The 19536-nt window shown below is 43.1% G+C and overlaps 1 protein-coding gene across 1 annotated transcript; it reads left to right on the top strand.

Moving 5' to 3' along the window:
- The first annotated feature begins 10009 nt into the window (after nt 1-10009).
- Nucleotides 10010-11203, top strand: LOC136518885 (RING-H2 finger protein ATL3-like). Its single transcript, XM_066512580.1, has one exon. It carries the CDS (start codon nt 10228-10230, stop codon nt 10822-10824), a length of 597 nt encoding a protein of 198 aa, XP_066368677.1. The 5' UTR covers nt 10010-10227; the 3' UTR covers nt 10825-11203.
- Nucleotides 11204-19536: the final 8333 nt, after the last annotated feature.

Raw genomic sequence — 19536 nt, 5'->3', positions numbered from 1 at the left:
CATTACGTGCCTCTCTAGCTTTGTTACGATGAATGTTATCAAAGTGATGCCATGCTTCACCATCGGCTGGATGCACCATCTTCTTAGGACTGTATCTTTTTCCATTTTTGTGCCATGTCATCTATTTCGCGGACTCCTCTGTCATGAATAGCCGTTGGATCCTCGGTATGAATGGAAGGTACCGTAGGATTTTCACGGGGTACGGACTTTGCCTCTTCTCACCATCACCAGAGTCTACCTCCAGATACCTAGAGGATTTACACTTTGGACAATACTTTGCATCCGCGTGTGCTTTTCTAAAGAGGACGCAGCCCTTCGGACAAGCATGTATCTGCTCATACGGCATCTTAAGTGCACGAAGGACCTTCTGCGATTCGTACATGTTCTGTGGCAAAAGGTGACCAGCCGGAAGGATGGAGCCAATAACTGTCAACATTTCATCAAAGTTCTCTCGACTGAGGTTGAACTGGGACTTTAAGGCCATTAAGCATGAAATGCCATCAAGCTTTGAAATCTGTGTGTGGCCATGAAGGGGTTTTCCTGCCGCAGACAACATGTCGTAATACGCCTTTGCGCTTGCCTCTGGCTCCTCCTCCTGCCTATGTCCTTCAGCGAAGTGTGCTTCGTGAAAGTCATCTAACCAATCTGCTACCCCGGCATCAGCATTATAATCCTCGACACGTGGTCTCACCACCTCCTCTCTCACATGATCGGCTTCACCATGGTGGGTCCACTGGGTATAGTTTTTCGTAAATCCATTCCTAGCAAGATGTGAAGTCATCACCTCCTTTGTCTGCCTCTTTCTGTTCTTACAGTTGGTGCAAGGACAAAAAACGACAACCGCTCCGGGAGCCTAGTCAAATGCTTGCTCGATGAAAGCCTCGGTCCTGACGACCCATTCTCTGGTAATCTCACGGGTGCTCCGGCGGCCCGAGTACATCCACTCACGGTCATCCATCCTCTAACATATATATCACCAAGTAATAAATATGACCATGGACTTGCATCTACACGTCGTTCCTACCATCTAATAGGTAAGGATAGGTCCTAATCCCACCCGAGGATGCATAGATGGGGTTAGTTCCCATGGTCTAGTCCTATCCGAGACAGAAATTTGGCAGCACCTCCCCGCTGTTCTCCAAATACACGTCCGGACAGGGAGATTGTGTATCCGGAGAACAACAGGAAGGTACTGTCGAAACTCTGTCTCGGATCAGAGCAGACCATGGAAACTAACACCATCTACGCATCCTCGGGCTGTCCAAAAAAACGTGGACAATTCAAAACAAATACGGTTATAGATATGCAAAGATCTGCATATTTGTAACCCTATCTCTTTCGAACGGGAGACGCCTAACTGGGTTATGTGGAGATACATGCCCAGGACAAAGAAATAGTGGTTATACCTTAGGTGGCGGTGAAGTCAGGCTAGCGGGGCCATGGCGGGTCGGTGCAGTGGCGAGGCGACACGGTGCGGGCAGACCCGCAACGTCAAGGAAGACGAGGTACTCCGGCTAGCTTCCGACGGGATCTTCTCTGAAAATCAAAAGGACACAAGACCATCAATTCAAAATTTCGGCAGCACCTCCCCTGCAGGGTGAGGTCTCCAAAACCTGCAAGAAACAAACGACACGATGGCCGGCAAGCATATATATCTCAACGGCACGATGGCCGGCATGCACATATACAATTCCAACATAAACAACAATCGACAATCCCAAACGTCGAAACGCCATCGGCACACCACCGCCGAAACCTCTGCCGAAACCTCCACCACCACTTCAACACCACCCCAACACCACCACCATGACCTCCACCACCCTAGCACCACCGCCACCACTCCACCAATCCACCACCACTCCACCACCACCCCACCACTACCACTACCACTACCACTACCACTACCACTACCACTACCAAGAAATACAAGATTGCAATACCTAGGGCGCCAGGCACGTAGAGCGGAGATGGGCGGACGCTGGTGGGGGCGGGGCTGCGGCGCCGGGGGGAGCGGCTAGGGCGCGGGCGGGCGGACGCGGTTGGGGGAGGGCGGGCGCGGCTGGGGCGTGAATCGCAAGGAGGCGTTGCGGTGTGGCCGGGCGGGAGGGGCTGCCGGCTGTCGGCCGTGGCGGGCGGGCGCGCGAGCGCGGGCCAGGCGGGGCGGGCGGCCGCGGCCAGCCAGCGCGGGCGACGGGCGAGGCCTGCTGCCGGCCGGGCGGTCAGGCGCGGCGCTGCCGGGCGGGCGCGCGGCCGCGGCCAGCCAGCGGCGCGCGGCCAGGCGAGGCCTGCTGCGGCGGCCAGGCGAGGCCTGCTGTGGTGGCCGGACGGCGGGGTGGGCGTTCTACGGCAGCTGGACGGCGTGGGCGGGGCGGCGGCGAGCTGCACGGGCGGCGGCGGCGAGCTCCACGGGCGGCGGCGAGCAGCAGTGAGCGCGGGCGCGGTGGCGGCGGGCAGCAGTGAGCGCGGGCCGGTGGCGGTTGGATAGCCTTTGTGTCGCGGGCGCATTGGATAAGACCTGGAGGCCCACTTTGCCGAGAGCCAGATCACGGCGGCTCTCGGCAAACATCCCGCCTTTGTCGAGAGCCAGGCCGATCTGGCTCTCGGCAAACATTTTTTTTTGAAAAAATTATTTATTTCTTATTTAAATAACTGCAGCAGCAAAAAAATTTAAATAACCTGGAGGCCCACTTTGCCGAGAGCCAGATCACGGCGGCTCTCGGCAAACATCCCATCTTTGCCGAGCACCAGGCCGATCCGGATCTCGGCAAACTTTTTTTTTTGAAAAATATACTTATTTCTTATTTAAATAACTGCAGCAGCAAAAAAATTTTCTTTTTTTACTCCGCCCAGATTTTTTTCAAAATAAATGGAAAAAATTTTTAATCCTTTGCCGAGAGCTGCTCTCGGCAAAACCTAATAAATCTTTGCTGAGAGCCACTCTCGGCAAAGAAAGGTTTTTTTAAATATTTTTTTTCAAAATGATTTTTTTAAAAAAAAATAACTCTTTGCCGAGAGCTTCTAGGGGCGCTCGGCAAACCCTTGATGCAGGCCAGGTAAAAAAAAAGAAATCGAAGCCGAGAGCTAACCAGAGAGCTCTCGGCAAAGGTTCTTTGCCGAGAGCAAAACCCATATGCGCTCGGCAAATAATTTGTAAAAAAGAATTAAAAATAGCAAACGGCTCCCAAAAATTATGAAATTTTGCCGTGTTACAATTTATGCTTTCTAATGACTATAGAATAAGTTTGGAAGTCCAAAACCTAATTCACGCATGACATTGTTTGAAAATCCTAATGGATCCTTCTCAACTCTATGAAACATATTCGGAGATGTTTCAGATTGTAAGAATCAGACGCCACCGCTTGTGCGAAACTTTTTCAAATTTTTACCACGGCCTCCAAGTGTGGTAACATGACTTTATTGCAAATATCACAATTTTCCGATTTCGTTTCCGTTTTTTAAGAATTTTTAAATCGTTCGGCGACATTTTCGTGGTATTCGATTCGTAAAATAAAAGGTGAAAAAAACGTCAACAAGATGTTATTTGGCCTCAATAATGCATAAATAGCATGAATATCAATTTATACTTAATTATTTCCCGTGTTTAAATCACTCGTCGTTCAAATTTTAATTTTTACCCATGATTAAAAAAACTGCTTGAAATGCAATTAATTAAATAGATATAGCAAATAATTACAAAAATACACAAAATTTTAATATTGAGTAGAACCTATAGTATGTGTATAGAGAAAAAAGTTTAGAGCGCCCAAAATAAAAAAATAATAATATTTTTGGACAAAAGCGAGGAGAAGAGAAACACATGAAATAATAAGCACCCTTTGCCGAGAGCCATACATGGCTCTCGGCAAATAGGTCACTTTGCCGAGAGCGGCTCTCGGCAAATAATTAACGCCGTAAGCCTAAATACCGCTGGAAGCCTATTGCCGTGCGGACTTCTTTGCCGAGAGGCCGGCTCTCGGCAAATGTTATGTTTGCCGTGAGTTCTTATTTGCTGAGAGCGCAGCTCTCGGCAAAGGACAAGTTTGCCGAGCATTTTTGTTTGCCGTGAGCCGTGCTCTCGGCAAAGTTAACCTTTGCCCAGAGTTTTACTTTGTCGAGAGGTGCTCTCGGCAAATCAGTTCTTTGCTGAGAGCCCTTTGTTTTGCGCTCGGCAACTATTTAGGCTCTCGGGAAAGGCCGGTTTTCCCGTAGTGCGCGTTGGCGTGCGAACGGAGTGCAGGTGGCAGGGGAAACGGGGTGTAGGCGTGGGCGTCCGTATCCGTCCGGACATCCAGGTGCTAGCGCTATTGATTTCAGATTTGGTCCAACACTAACTATTTTAGGTTTAACTATGATTTTTTTAAAATAGTATATAAGATATACTATTAAAATATATTACAAGGTTAATTTAAGCATACTTATTTGATATCATATAAATACTAATACAATTTTGTAAAAAAAAATTAAACTGAAAATGGATTGACAAAACAATGTAGCTATAATTGTATTTTTTTTTATGATTTGCAAATAAAAGTTACATTCTGGGATAAAGAAAGTATTAATAATTGGAGGGCCTTATCCCAATGTCCTATAATTTATCATACAATCAGATATGTCCAAGGATGTATATACAAATGCAAGTTATTTCCAATAAAAGGGAATAGCACCTAAGATCCAATCGGATGGCGGTAGGAGAGGAGGGAAGGGTGCCTACCCTCCAAGTAACTTTTTGGGATCAGAGAGGAGTTGGCTCGATAGGCAAACTCTCCGTTTCAAGGGGGGTGGAGGAGAAGATGATAGAAGGCAACTTGAGCAATGGAGAGAAATCAACAAAGACCAAGGTCCATGACCTGCAGAAGGTAAGGCCAAATAAGTCCTAGGAGATCACCGCGGTTTGAATGTACAAATGAACCTATCTGCTATAAATGTAAGAAGACGGAACATATGGTTGTTCAATGTACCGGGTGAAGATTAGCGTACCGACCTTGTGTTGTGTCATGAGCAACGATCACAAATGACTTTGCGAGGGTTGAATCATCCTTGTCTCAGCTACAATCACTGCAACTTCATAGCCCATGATGAATTGTCTTGGGTCAAAAGTGTTGTTTGGTTCGATCATTTATGGACGTGAACTGATCAAAATGTGAACTGTTGGCGATACTTTATGTTTATTTCACCACCAACATGATTCAGTAGCAGGGAAATCAATCCCACGCTTCATTATGTCGATTACATTCGAATTGATTAGCAAACCATTCCACTCCCCCCGTCTTTGTTACCATGGCCAAACCAAACAAAACATGTAACCAACTGTTCCCTTCCCATTCTAGCAGAGGAAAAGTTCCATTTGCGTTGACGTTATCTTTAAACAGCCAAACATCACCAAAGTTGCCATCATACTATAATTTTTTTTTGAAGATTATAACCCATAAGCTTCGCCTTTGAAGGTCCTCAGAAAGTGGCGAAGTAGGGTCATATGTAGTTGGATGTGGTGGTGGTGATGGAGGAGGAGGAGGGTTGCTAATATTGTTACTGAGGCTGCGATGGTGGTGGTGGTTGTTGGATGTCAAAATCTGGCCCTGTAGGTTGCTCGTTGTGTTGATGTTCGTGGCTGCTATGAACTTATGGTTCTTTTGGGGTGTTATGGACGTCAACTTGCTTTGAGTTGATGTCTTCAACTCTATCCAGCCTTTGCAATTGTTCAACTCTTTTTCTTTTGAAACATAGTTGATCATACATATTTCTGCCAGTTTTGCCTCTTCATTGAATGGTTCTTTCTCGTGCTCGTCTTGTGGAGGCATGAGTGTATCATTTTGAATGTGTAGAGTAGGATGATCTGAAGATCACACTAGGTTGTTACCTACGGTTGACTCCCGTCTTTTGAAGGTCAACTCTTCAAAAGGGTTAATGAGTGGTGTATATATTCATTTGTTTTATTGTTTCGAGTTGGTGTAGTAGCCAGTAAAATAATTGCATTGGATGCATGGACGACCATCTAGATACTAATCTGCGTGTTTTGGGTAGGGTCTTGTGGATCATCCGGAGGTGTCCTCGATGTTGTTTTTCATGTCATCTTTGACGTTTTGAGTCCAAACCTTGGATGGTAGCAACTGTCGAGATGCAGCTCCCTCTCCAACCCTTGTGAAGCCTTGAGGCTCGAGAGAAATATTTACACTCCAAAGAGGGTAACAAAGGTAACTAGTCTCAATGAACTCAAGGAAAAACAATGTATTCGATCTTTCTTTTCAATTGCTACAAGCACCATATTATTACAAGAAGGTGAATAGATGCTCCCAAAATTACAAGATACTTGTACTCTGATCTACTAACTACATTCCCGACATATTTGGGGTACTGTGATCTTTTACCCAGATCTACCAATCCCATGGAACTCGCTTGCCTCGCTCCTCATGTCTCTAGATTGGGGTATGGTGTAGACCTTCAGGTCCTCCAAAGGGTTTGTACTTCTCCATGCTCATAGTGTATCTCCGAGACCTTTGCCATCATCTTCAGAAACTGCTCTTGGCCTTCCCACCGTCTTTACTCTGTCCTGCTTGCAATCTTTGAGTTATATGCACAAGTGCAAAATGTAGCATACCTTCATGGAGGTGACAAATAGGGGTGTTAGAAGGAGGGTGATGTTCCTGAAGGTCTTGAACCCAACAAAAATACAAAGTAATGGATATGTTCATCATAATCGTGCATAGATATGTACGTAGTATCTATATAGGTATTGTGTTAAAAAGAAAGAAAAGTCCAAAAATATTACCTGAAGTATAGCCTATGTCCAGATAACCCTCTAAACTTTCTCCTTTGGTTCGATTTACTCCCTCAAGTATTTTAGTTGGTCCAGTTTACCCCTCAACAAGATTTTGTCTTTTTTGTTTCTCCACATTCAAGTTGATTTTTAATTTCAGTTTTTTTAGACGATATCTTGCACCATTATTTATGTTCAAAAAATATGTCATAAATTTATATCATTGTTTGGACAGGTTAGGATATATAATAATAAATTAACACTAGAAATACAAAATTGTATTAAACACAATGATATAAAATTCATAATATATTTTTTAAAAACAATATATGATGTCCACTATCAGCTCACTAATTTTGAAATTAAAATTTGAAATGATAAAGACAAATTTTATTAAGTGGTGATTTGGACCGATTGAAATAGTTAGGTGTAAACCAAACTAAACATTAGTTTAGAAGGTTATCTGGACAAAAACGACACTTGAAGAAAGTAATTTGGGCTTTTTCTAAAAAGAGACAAAGATAAATAGTTATTAATAATTATAGTATAACATGAACTTTTAATACTTATATGTTTCCTAAAATTTTTGTGCACTGGTTACGTTGTTTGAACGCGTCCTAGGCTGCTTGCCGATAGAATGACTAACATCTAAAATTTATATACCTGTTCTTTTATTTTATCACAGACAGTACAATAGTACTGATTTGTAAATGTAAGGGGTCAATGTTCTTAATTTTTAACGTAGTTGTTTACGAAGATGATGGTATCAGCATTGGAAAGATGACCACACAGAATCTTGTGAATATTTTTCTCCCTTCTAAAAAATAGTTTAAAACTTGATAAACTATTCGAGCAAGATCTTAAGCTGAAACCTTATTGGCAGAAATCTTGCCCAGCCTCTAATATATAGACACGTCAGCAGCACATGTGATGAGTTGGATTGTTTAGAAATGGTCATACCTCATTTAAGCCACTAAATCATTGACACACCAGCAGTGTCAACTCTGACTAGGCAGCCAACTCAACCGTAGCTTGAGGATTCTTTATTACGGCCAAAGCATGTTGTTGTTGACTTGTTGCTGTTGTCCTTATTCTGAGAATAGTATGTACAACTACCGATATTCTTTCAGCGGTTTAGATACGTTTTGGACTGGTTTCGAAGCGTTGGATTTTACGGTTGTCCAATATTTTGGTGTTGGTTGTTGGATTCGGCATAAGAATTGTACTTTGGCTCCGACGTTCGATGGAAGCCATTGAGGAAGAAGACAATGGAAGAATCTGGATAGAATATTATGTATTTTTATTTTAAATTTTTTCATGTGTAATTTGGAGATGTACTGTGCCAAGATTTAATATAAGTCCCCCTTTCCTTCAAAAAAATAGTTATATTATTTTGTTGGGAAATAAAATAATTTCAATCAAATGAGGTTTGCTAAATTGCTTTCTGGTGTTGATAGCTAGCTGTTGTAGTTCTCAGCAAGTAAAGTTCTGTCTCATTATACATGCAAGGGTTCTTTATATTTTGCCTCACTTACAGTGGGGAAATGAGACCTCGCATGTATATATTTATGAATGGTGCCTAGGCACCGAACGCATCTTTGCCCTCGAAAATTCACGTATTAAGCTTGGGTGTTTTACATATATACCTCATCTTTTGCTAACTTCTCACTTAAAAATAACATGTAAAGGGAATTGATGGGAGGATATAGAGTCTTGTCATTAGATGATTCTCATGTAAAAGGCAACCATTCTCTTTGAAAAGATGATCCCTCCTCCCTTGCACCACCCCAGCCCCACATCTCTTCTTGTAGCATGTCCATGTTTTTTCAGCAATAAATTTCATTTGTACTAGTAGGAATACCACATTAGTTCTCTTCTATGGAATTAAGTCCTGCCAATTTGAGCAAACAGCGAACATGTGCTCCATATTTTGTATTAACATATCTTCGGACTTTGATTTCTTCTCTAAGTATATATAAGGAGTATTTGAGAAGAGCTCTAGTGATGGCTTCAGTTTTTAGGTCCACCCTTGTTAGGATAAGGAAAAGAGCCCACCCTAAATACAACTAACACAAACGGAGTTTAATTTAGACTTTAAGTGAAAGAAAAAAAAATACCACAGAGCTTTACATATTACTGCTACAATTTTATCATTGAAGAAGAAACTCATTGGAAATAACTGAAAAACGAGGAAGTATCAGGGGTACAAGAGAATATTGGTGGTCATGTGGACAAACTCATTCTTATCCGTCAGATCCAATCTGAATGTTCTATGTGAGAATCTCCTTATCCCTCTTGGGATGATTTAGGCCCTCTGATCCAAATACAATTATTAACAGGTGAACAATGGGTTAGCAGATTCCTACTCCTCACTTGTGCGGTTGTGCCATACAGATTTGATACAATTAGATTGACTTTGTGCACATATGCATCAATACATTCTTGTGCGCATTAGATACTCCGTCCATTCCAAAAATATAAGGCGAGATTTGACTCAGTGAAGTCTTTAAGATCATACTTTGACAACTAATTTCTCTTATAATACACGATTTATTGTAACAAAAAGTTTGACCATTAGAGAAATTATTTTAAAAAGAAATAGAATGTAATCACTTTTAAAGTATAGAACTTATCGTATTTGAAAATTTTAAATCAGCTCCTAATGGGATCCAAGCATGAATATTGGAAATTTAATTCATTTGTACTATTTTAGTCCACTAAGAAATGGAATCACAATCCATTTCTTTAGATCCTTGGGATTCGTACATGTCCTAAATGTTTGTCCCCATACCAATATTTAAGCTTTGAGTGACATTGCCATCAACATTTAATTTTATCCAAGGTTCGATTTCGACGACTTCTTCTACTAAACCCACGGTTCGTAAACATACAATGAAAGGAAACTCAACCTAGTTGACACGCTGAACCACGACAAAATGGAATTTCATTTTCTATTGTTGAATAAGGAGGTCTCCTAATAAGAAAATATAACAAAAATCTAGCTAGCTCTGTCATGATTTATTGAGTTATAGTACGAAGCAATGGTGGGCATCATCAATAACAAACCATGCAACAAACTCCAAAACCACCCGAGTCAAACCGCTTGGGCATTAGCAAAGTCCGTCACCGATTCACCATTGGACAACCCAAGAGCCAATTGAATGGGCAATGCCACCTCCCCCGCTTCTACCTTTTATAGCTCCCCTCAGTTCCCCTTTCCTACACAACACCTTCCTCCATCCTCTTCAGCAATTGTTGGCTATCTTCTCCTCTTCCCTGATTCTTAATTTTTTCTCAGAAGAGACTTTCGAAAACTTGTGATTTCTTGTCCCAATTCTATTGCATCTTCTTCTTGGAAGGGCGTATTAGTTTCTAATAAATGGGTTAAAAGTTTTGTGGTTTATGCGCACCATTAGCAGCGACTCTCTGCTGTTTGGGTCGTCCAGAACCATCTCGTCAGTGCAGAAGCCAGCATGTCCACTCTCGGGAGCGGCAGTCTTAGCCCGGCGGCCGGTGCTTCGTCGGCGCCGGAGGTGGAAAGCCACTGGGCTCCGCACGGCGTGGTGCTGACGGCCTGCGTCGTGGGCATCAACGTGCTCGTGATCCTCCTCATCTTCGGCTTCTTCTGGCGGTTCTTCTCTGGGAAAGGGGTGCCGCCGTCCACGTCAGACGGCGCCGACGACGAAGACGAGGACTCGCTGCCCGTGGCCTCTCCGTGGGCGTCCCGCCACCGGCACGAGCACGAGGGCCACGACGCGCAGTCGACGCCGGTGGAAGACGTGGCGTCGTCCCTGCCCGTGTCCGTGTACTCCAGCGCCGAGGAAGGAGGAGGGAAGGCCCTCGAGTGCGCGGTGTGCATCGTGGAGCTGCGCGACGGCGACTCGGTCCGCGTCCTCCCGCGGTGTGGGCACCGGTTCCACGCCGACTGCGTGGGCGCGTGGCTGCGGCTCCACGCCACGTGCCCGCTCTGCCGCGGCAGAGTCGTCGCCCCCGCCGCCACGGCCGTCGCTGACTCGTCAAGGAACGCCAAGGACGATGACGACGTCGCCGCGGATGATTGTCCCGTGTGAGGCGGCGGCCGAGGCCAGATCGCGCACTCGATCTGGCAGTGCATGGCGAGCAAGCAAGTGGACCACGTACACGGCGGAAGGTGACAACCATTTCTTCCACCTTTCAGGTTGGTGTCCATATGTCGCTTAGCTCCAGATGACCAGCTAGAAAAGGTTGGTGAGGCGATCGATTCCTGTTCTTCATATTGTGTGATGTATGCATGTATATTTCTGGTTGGTTTTCAGGTTTTGGGATTACATATATCGAGTCGTACATATATCGTGAATGGAGTCTTCGTCCATGTGTAGTGTATGCATGTGAGATCTGCATGATTAATTACTCGTTGTATGAACTATATATGATATGGCCGATTTGCTAATTGCATTTGGCATGCATATGCGTTTGTAAGACAGTAGAATTACTGGTAGTCTGTTTGTTTGCCACTTCGCCTTGAGAGAAGGACGGATCATCCAATTCTCTGGTATAAATAAATACGACGAAAACTGATTCTTCTTCTTGAATGAAAAAAATTGATGCATGACGATTCTTTCTTCTTGAATGAAAAATTTGATCGACCTTATTGTGCAAGCCTGTATCTGTATGGGTCGTAGTTGTCACGTCTATCACTCTGATAAATGTACTGAATGCATGCACAAGCATCAGATAACATACACATGGTGAAATGGAGCAAAGAGACGTTGGGTAAGAGTCAGAAGAAGATTAAAACAATCTACCTTTGATACAAACAGATAAAATTAATCATCTGATGGTATAATAACGCAGCAGGTAGGACGACTTTATTTGTATGAAGCAGGTTTCTCTTTTAGTACAAACTAAGGTGCAGCAGATCATTACGAGTTTCGTCTAATTTAGTTTCACGTTTTATCACGTGTACTCCATCTGTCCAAGAAAACATGTAACTACGGGTTGCGTGCCGACAAAAGTAGTTTACATTTGACCAAGTTTCTAATGAACACTATTTACATTTATGACTCTAAATTAATTTATTAAGAAAATATATTTCGTAATTAATCTAATGGTATTTATTTGATATCATAAATATTGATGATTTTTTATTTATAATTAATCAAACTTAGATACTAAACCATGACACTGAACTAGAATTGCATGACGGATGGAGTATATATGTAAGTGTTGAGAGGGCAATAGGACACATTTTCCATTTCCGAGGCATAAATATTTCCTATTTCGACAGAATCGTACCTTTTATTCCAAATTCATTGCCAAAATAGCAAGGCGTCCAACAAAGCTGTGTATGTACCATTCTATTATATAGCTCCATCACGGACTAGAATCTTATGTAACATAAATATTAAAAGTTTTATGATAAATCTATATATCAGGTTTTGACTTTTAATCTTATTAGCTATTGTCATGTTTTCATGAATATGTTAATTTGAAACTCTAATGCTTGTTTTTTTCAAAAAAATCCTTTAACATTTTATTAAGAAATGAATCTTAGGTTTTGTGCTCCACTCTTATTTTCTACAATAGAATAAACAGTTGTTTCGACCAGCACCATGACACTCAAATTGTTGACATCAAAGAATTATATTGTATCAGTATTGTTTAATTTGTAAAAAGATAGAGTGCTTCCAACTAAATTACCAAATTGATATTTCTTAATGTTTGAGTAAAAATGTATAAACTTTTATAAAATAATAACTTACAAAGTTTATAGTTCATTGAGTTTCAATATAATATAATGTGATTGTTAGTATCATTGGTATATGATTTGTTGATGGAACATTTTTTCATCCTCGACAAATCTTTAAAATGAATAGTTATCCTAATGTATACATGTTTACTTGGTCTAAATAATGATACATAACATTTAAGCTTACTTCAAATCTAACAATGGGTACAAGTGTATAAATTAGAACATATGTGGCATGTTTTATAGATATTGAATTGTTTTCTATAATAGCTTATATTGGTATTTAGATGTAATTTGAGATATATTTTAGTTATTTTTTATGATGAAAGATAGGTGGGTAATTAAGATACAAACTTTAAAAGGGTTATTTTTTCATAGTGGCGATGTAGGTGATTTAAAAAGCAAATTTAGAGGTTGCTTTGCATTATTGATTCATAATGGCATATGTTGGTAATTAAGATGAGATGGAGATTTAGGACTTACTTTATGTATTTTTCATAATGGCAACGATGAGTAATTTTTTTAGGAAAGAATAGATCTAGTGATTATTATCGGCAATATTGGTTGAAGTCTACCAAATGAAAGACTATATGCTTATAATTATTTTGTGAACTTTTAGGACTTATTTTTTTGCTAGCTTGTCTTGTGAAGATAAATGTTGGGGCACTGTTGAAAGCCTCTGATTAGTAATATTAAGATGCTGAAACCATAAAATTAATCTCTAGCCTAAACTACTACGGATCTATGGATCGTTGCCGAGTCCTCACCCAACATCACTGCATGACAAAGGGTAGCCAACAGTGATGGGCTTTCCTATCAGTACCGGTTCCTAGACCCGCCAGTAGTGAAGGAAAGATATCACTAGAGTCAAGGCTAGACCTAGCAGTATATGATGAGGTGATGTAGACCGGGCCCCGATCTTCCGATAGGTAAGATAGTGTCGATTGGTGGAGACTCAACGTTCACGATCTAGGCTTGAAACCAAGGCTGATTCGGACTACCACAACCATTACACCGTTGCTCCGTTGGTTATCAACCATGTACAACACGATTGACCTCATCGAGAAAGCTTTCCTGCAAGCGAATCGAGAACACAAGCAAGAACGGGATGAACGCAATATGAAATTGCAAATAAATATGAAGCTTATGATACTGGGAAGGAGTTCAAGTCTTTATTCCAAAGGACTAATCGCCACATACGAACAAGACCAAGAATAGGGACCCTGGTTCATAGCAAGCGATCTTGACAATATAGTTGCAGCAAACAATGTCTGTTTCACGAGGAAAACAAAAACTCAACAAAACCCAAACCCTAATGAGAGTGATGGTTGCTAATTATGTAGCCTTGGACGTCACCCTCTGGACGCGCCCCCTAATGGACTCTAAGACGATACACAACCCAACAGACCAAAAGATGATGTCACACCACCCTGATAGATTCTGGACACTGACTTATTTTGACGATTTCTGTTGACTTTGAATGAATTTTGATGTCAAACCAAAGCCATTGGTTAGCTCATCAAGTTATCTTTCCAAGCATATGTAGATCGTCAAAAATTGAGTCCGTATGCGCCCTGGGCGTCGATTTTTTGTGGGACTGCTCTTGGATTTCGAGGTGGACACGAACTTGATTTTTTTAGAGTACTCAAACTTGATTTGGGTCTCCACCTTGGTGACTTGAACCAGATAAGCTTTGGGCCTCCTTCTTGTTTTGGATGCCCTTGTTGATCTCCTTGTCGTCCATGCGACTCCCCAAGCATGGTTGTTTGTACGGAGGTCATGTCCTCATCATCCTCCCCTTCTTGACAAAAAACCATCCTCGGCGTCAATTTTGCTTGAAGTCAATCTTGCACAACTTGAAGACAAATGAGGTTGCCAAAAAAATGTGAATGGACAATGTTGTGAGAAAGAACATGACCACATGTCTAGATTTGCAGCATGTCTTCTTCTACAAACATATTGTCTCCTTGATTGAAATGCACATGATCTTTGTCAATACTATCCTGCAAAAGATCAATACTAACAAGAAACATATGCTCCTGTCTTTGGATTAAACTTGTGTCCGTAAATCAAAACTAGAGGAATATGGTGTCCGTAAATCAAAACTAGAGGAATATGGTATGCCAACAATACATTTTATTGTCCTCCAATTGATCACGATTTTGCACAACAAAAGGAGAATTCATATTTGTACAAATGTAAACTCGTTGCACCATATATATTGTCCTTTGTTGTTATATTTGCTAAAAACATGATATGTATGCCTAGAAAACCATGGCAAATCAACATATGTATAAAGTTTCTCCTCCAAATAACTAAGATTGCCCAGAACATCAAATTCAATGTATCCTAAAGTATTTAAAAAAGATAACAATTTTAGCACAAGTGTTTGATTCCAACATACATATAGCATGATCATTCATTAATGGTTGTATGAGTACAACAGAAATATTATCATGCAAGTCATCTTTATCACTGAAGAACATGAATAAGATGAACACTAAGATTGTCATAACAATTGTAACTATCATATAAAAATAATGGATAAACAAGAGAGAGAGAGGTGTACAAAGTTTATACCGAACCACACTCTTCACAAGATCAGGAATCCAAGCGAAGTCCTGCTTGCCTCCCTCTAGATCTATCCTAACTAGCTATGCTATGGAGGAAGAGCTCTGAGGAGATTAGAGTTTCTGTCTTCTCAAATGACTTGATGACTAGGGTTATGCCGAGGGGGAGAGGCAGGGGCTGGATTATATAGCCCTGAGGGTCCAACATGAGCCATTAGATCAAACCGACTTAAGCAACGGCCTAGATGCATTCTCAAAGGCGGTGGAAAACTGACATAGCGACGAGACTAACAGGTAGGGCCCACAGGGGTCGGGTGGCCCCACCAAGAGGCCGAGCGGCCCCACCTATCAGGGGGTGGCCCTCCGCTTTGGTGACATGGCTTCTAGACCCTTCTAGAGTCTTTCCACGTAGGTACCGCGGTGGAACTCTATATTTTCCTTTAACGATTAGGTCCTTCATGGTGGTTTTCTGATTAAACCCTGCTGGAAACACAGATTCACCAAAACTTGTGGAATTTATTAGTTTAAACCCCTAAACCTTCATTGGTGATTATATTTATGCCCTTATGCATATTTAATTGATGGTTTAAATTGGTTGTTAACTACCATCAACATCTGCCTCGACCTCTCACCCCCAAGCCATACGAGACCGTCTTGACCCCTCCCGCATCTCGGCCATGCACCACGTTGTGCCCCTGACCACCTCTGGCCTTAGCCGCTAAGGAAAGGATGGGAGGTATGTGGACGCATTAAATGCACCAGCCCCGCCGGGACGTGCACGCGTGCTACACTGGGTACATGGAGGATGACCAGCCCGTCAAACCAGCATGCCCTAGGGCAGAGCATCATGCCTTGGACAAGACAACACCAGGACTTGGCTACATCACCCTGCATGGCTCAGCACCATCCAAATCCCATCCAACCTGATGGACGGGCATACGACCGTACCCTACATTATGAGAGTCACAACTAGGAGCCAGCTCCTATCAAATTAGACGCATCCAATGCCCCCAACCTAACTAGGAGAGGTTGGGGCAATGGGGCCATGACCAAGAGAGTAGGCAGCCCAGCATTAATAGCCACTGTCCGCATGCAGTGACATCATAACTTCCCCTCAAAGAAATGAACGCCAGGACAAAGGCCATGATGACCATGATGAGCTCATGCCATACAGAGGAGTTGGTCAATAACTACCATTCCCAAAGTGTCACCACGACCGGCACAGTGGTTTCACCGTACACCATGCCTTGGAGTAAGGGGAAAGGCCTCGACGACCATGCCTGGACGTGCGTACAGAAGCAAGGACAAGACAGGATGGAGAACCCTTCATCTCTATATGTAACCTGGCCCCCACAACTATATAAGGGGAGCCAGGCCTCCTTTCTAAAGATGGATTCCCCCTACCTCTAGCTTTCTATCTATAGAACCCTAGCTTGCATACCCACTGTTGTAAGCCATTTGGAGCACTTGAACTTGAGGAACACATACTCGTAGTCTCCAACACTAGATGTAGGGCTTCATCCTGAACTTGTATAATTCCTTGTGTCTTGAGTGCTAGCCATCAAATCCCTTGAGCAGTGCAATGCTAAATTTACTCGTCGATTCTCAAAACACCAACAGTTGGTGCGCCAGGTTTGGGAAAGTCGCACACTCACATTTGTGACCAGGGCATCGATGGCACCCTCCACCTATGTCAGACGTGCTCTTAGTGCGGCCCTTGGCGGCCGCATCCTCTTTAGGAGCCTCGAGTTCATCGACACCGATGGGCTAATGCTCGTCCCAAGTTTCTATCTTGTCCATAGTCTTCGCCTCAATGATCCGAACTTTGTGGCGGACCACCTAGGTCAGCCACACCTCAGTGAAGGCGTCGAGCCTGTGCCCCAGATGTCGTCCTAGGACCTTGCACCCAAGAACAGTGATCCAACAACTCCTGATTTGGATGCTCCAGCAGATCACCTGAGTTAGCCGCATCTCTAGGATCATCACCTCACCGTAGGCTCCATGGCATGGCCTAGTGGCCATTGATCCGGGCACGGCGACGCACCGAGTCGAAGCGCACCTTAGGCCTGAACCCACACCAGAGCAGAGCCGGCACACAATCCAAGTGATGGACGACACTCTCCCTCAACTCCCTAGGTGAAAGGTCCTAATATAGCTAGAGGGAGGTGAATAGCCTATTTAAAAATCTACAAGATTACTAGAGTAATTTGATTAGTATGATAAATAGCAAAATACAAACTTGCTCTAGCTCTACAAGGGTTGCAATCCACCTATCCAACAATTTTAGTTGCTATGATCACTAAGCACACAATTGGCTATGTCACTACTCACTAAGAGCTCTCAAACTTGCTACACTAAAGAGCTCCACTAGATGAACTTAAACTACAAGGCAAGCTCTCAAAACTAGCTACACTAAAGAGCTTGCTACAACTAGTTTGTGGGAAAGTAATGAAGTGAGCAAGATAGTTATACCACCGCGTAGAGGAGTGAACCAATCACAATATGAACGCCAATTCAATTACCGAGAGAATACCAAAGGGCAAGAGACAACCATTTTTCTTCCGAGATTCACATGCTTGCCGGCATGCTAGTCCCTATTGTGTCGACCAACACTTGGTGGTTTGGCGGCTAATAGGTATCACACACCTAGACCACCACAAGAGGTGCCGCAAGAACCTACCCACAAGTGAGGTAACTCAATGACACGAGCAATTTACTAGAGCTATCTTGCGGCTCTTCGCCAGGGAAGGTGCAAGACCCCTCACAATCACTAGAGCTGGCCATAAACAATCACCAACATGTGTCGGAGCCATCTAGGTGATGGCAACCACCAAGAGAAACAAGAAATCCATAGCCACAACGATCCCCAAGTGCCACTAGATGCAATCACTCAAGCAAATGCACTTGGAATCACTCCCAATCTCACTATGATTTTTGAATCAATGATGGAGATGAGTGGAAGTTGTTTGCTTAAGCTCACAAGGATGTCAAATATGTCAAAATACCAAGAGAGTAAGCCCCAAGCCAGCCAAACCCTTTATATAGACACCCCCAATGAAATAGAGCAGTTATGCTCAAAGGGGTGCCTCTACGAGGCGACCAGACATAGCCTCCTCAGCGTCCGGTCGCTAGATCGCTGCCACATGTCCCCATGATTCAACCATGGCTGCTTGATCTCAACGGTCAAGTTCCCAATCCCACGTTGTTAAGTGACGACCGAACTCAATGCTCGAACGACCTGACGCTGTGTGAAGCAAAGTCCGGTCGTTTCTAGAGATGTTTCTCAGCATGAAAATAGTGATCAGACGTGTCAGGTCATCACTGACCTAACACGCCCCAGCATCCAGTCCTCTCACTATTCCTTTGCACACACAAACCCTGCCAACGTCAGCGTACGTCAGCGCTGATCGGACGTAGCCCCTACGCGTCCGATCGTGCTAAGTCGCTAGCCACCAACAAGTACCGGACGCATAGGTCGGACCTGAGCCAGCGTCCGGTCGATCCTCCTCGCTCTCGGCCGTAGCGCGCCATTCACTATAAATTATTGGACGCGCCCAGGGTGAGTCCAGTCACCCCATGGCCAGCGTCCGATCGCGCACATTCTCCTCTTTTTCTTTTTCTAAGTCCGCAACCACTTTGCCCTTGCTTCCAACTTGTTAACCACAAAGTGTAGAACTTATGTGCACGCGTGTTAGCATTTTTCAAAGCATTTTACAATGGTCAAAGTTAGCACACCAGGTTTCTAAATGCATATGCAAGAATCATGTCACCTAGTGGCACTCGATAAACCGTTTAGCCAAAGATTTCCCCTCTTTATAGTACAGCTATCAATCCTAAGTCACTCACACCCTCTATGGTGTCTTGAGTGTAAAATAAAAACCTATCATATACCTTTTCCTTGATCAACTCGGTTTTTGTTTTTCTCTTTCTTCTTTTCCATGTTGAGCTTGATCATCATCAACACATGTCCATCTCCATCTCCATGGACCTCATCTTGCTCAATCACTTGGATTGCACCAACCTAGCTCATATCACCACTCATGACAAAGGTTAGTGCTAGGTTTCATCAATTATCCAAAACCAAACTAGGGCTTTTAATCTCCCCCTTTTTGGTAGTTGATGACAGCCTATTTACAAAGATATTCAATGAAATATTTTTGGATTCATGTTGCTTGCCCAAGCATATTACCATGTGTAAAGATTATGGACAAGTTTCATCAACCTAAATTGGTAGTATTAGCTCCCCTACATATGTGTTAAGTGTTTGGATTTGAAAGCTTGTACATATGCATGGATTGAAAGTTTGGGAGAGTAATGGCTACCAAATGATGCTAAGGTGTAAAGAATGGACCTTTGAAGCGTGATACCAATCAGAGTTACCATTTGAACACCATCCTTAGCACCATGGTTAGATAGATAGCTCTTGCAAAACATGAACACTAGATACAAGGCACATCTAACTATCATCCTATGCATGCTAATTT

Source organism: Miscanthus floridulus, chromosome 17 (genome assembly GCF_019320115.1).
Source record: "Miscanthus floridulus cultivar M001 chromosome 17, ASM1932011v1, whole genome shotgun sequence".
Lineage (NCBI taxonomy): Eukaryota > Viridiplantae > Streptophyta > Magnoliopsida > Poales > Poaceae > Miscanthus > Miscanthus floridulus.
Note: the sequence above shows the minus strand (reverse complement) of the source record. Positions and strands in the feature narration are given on the sequence as shown.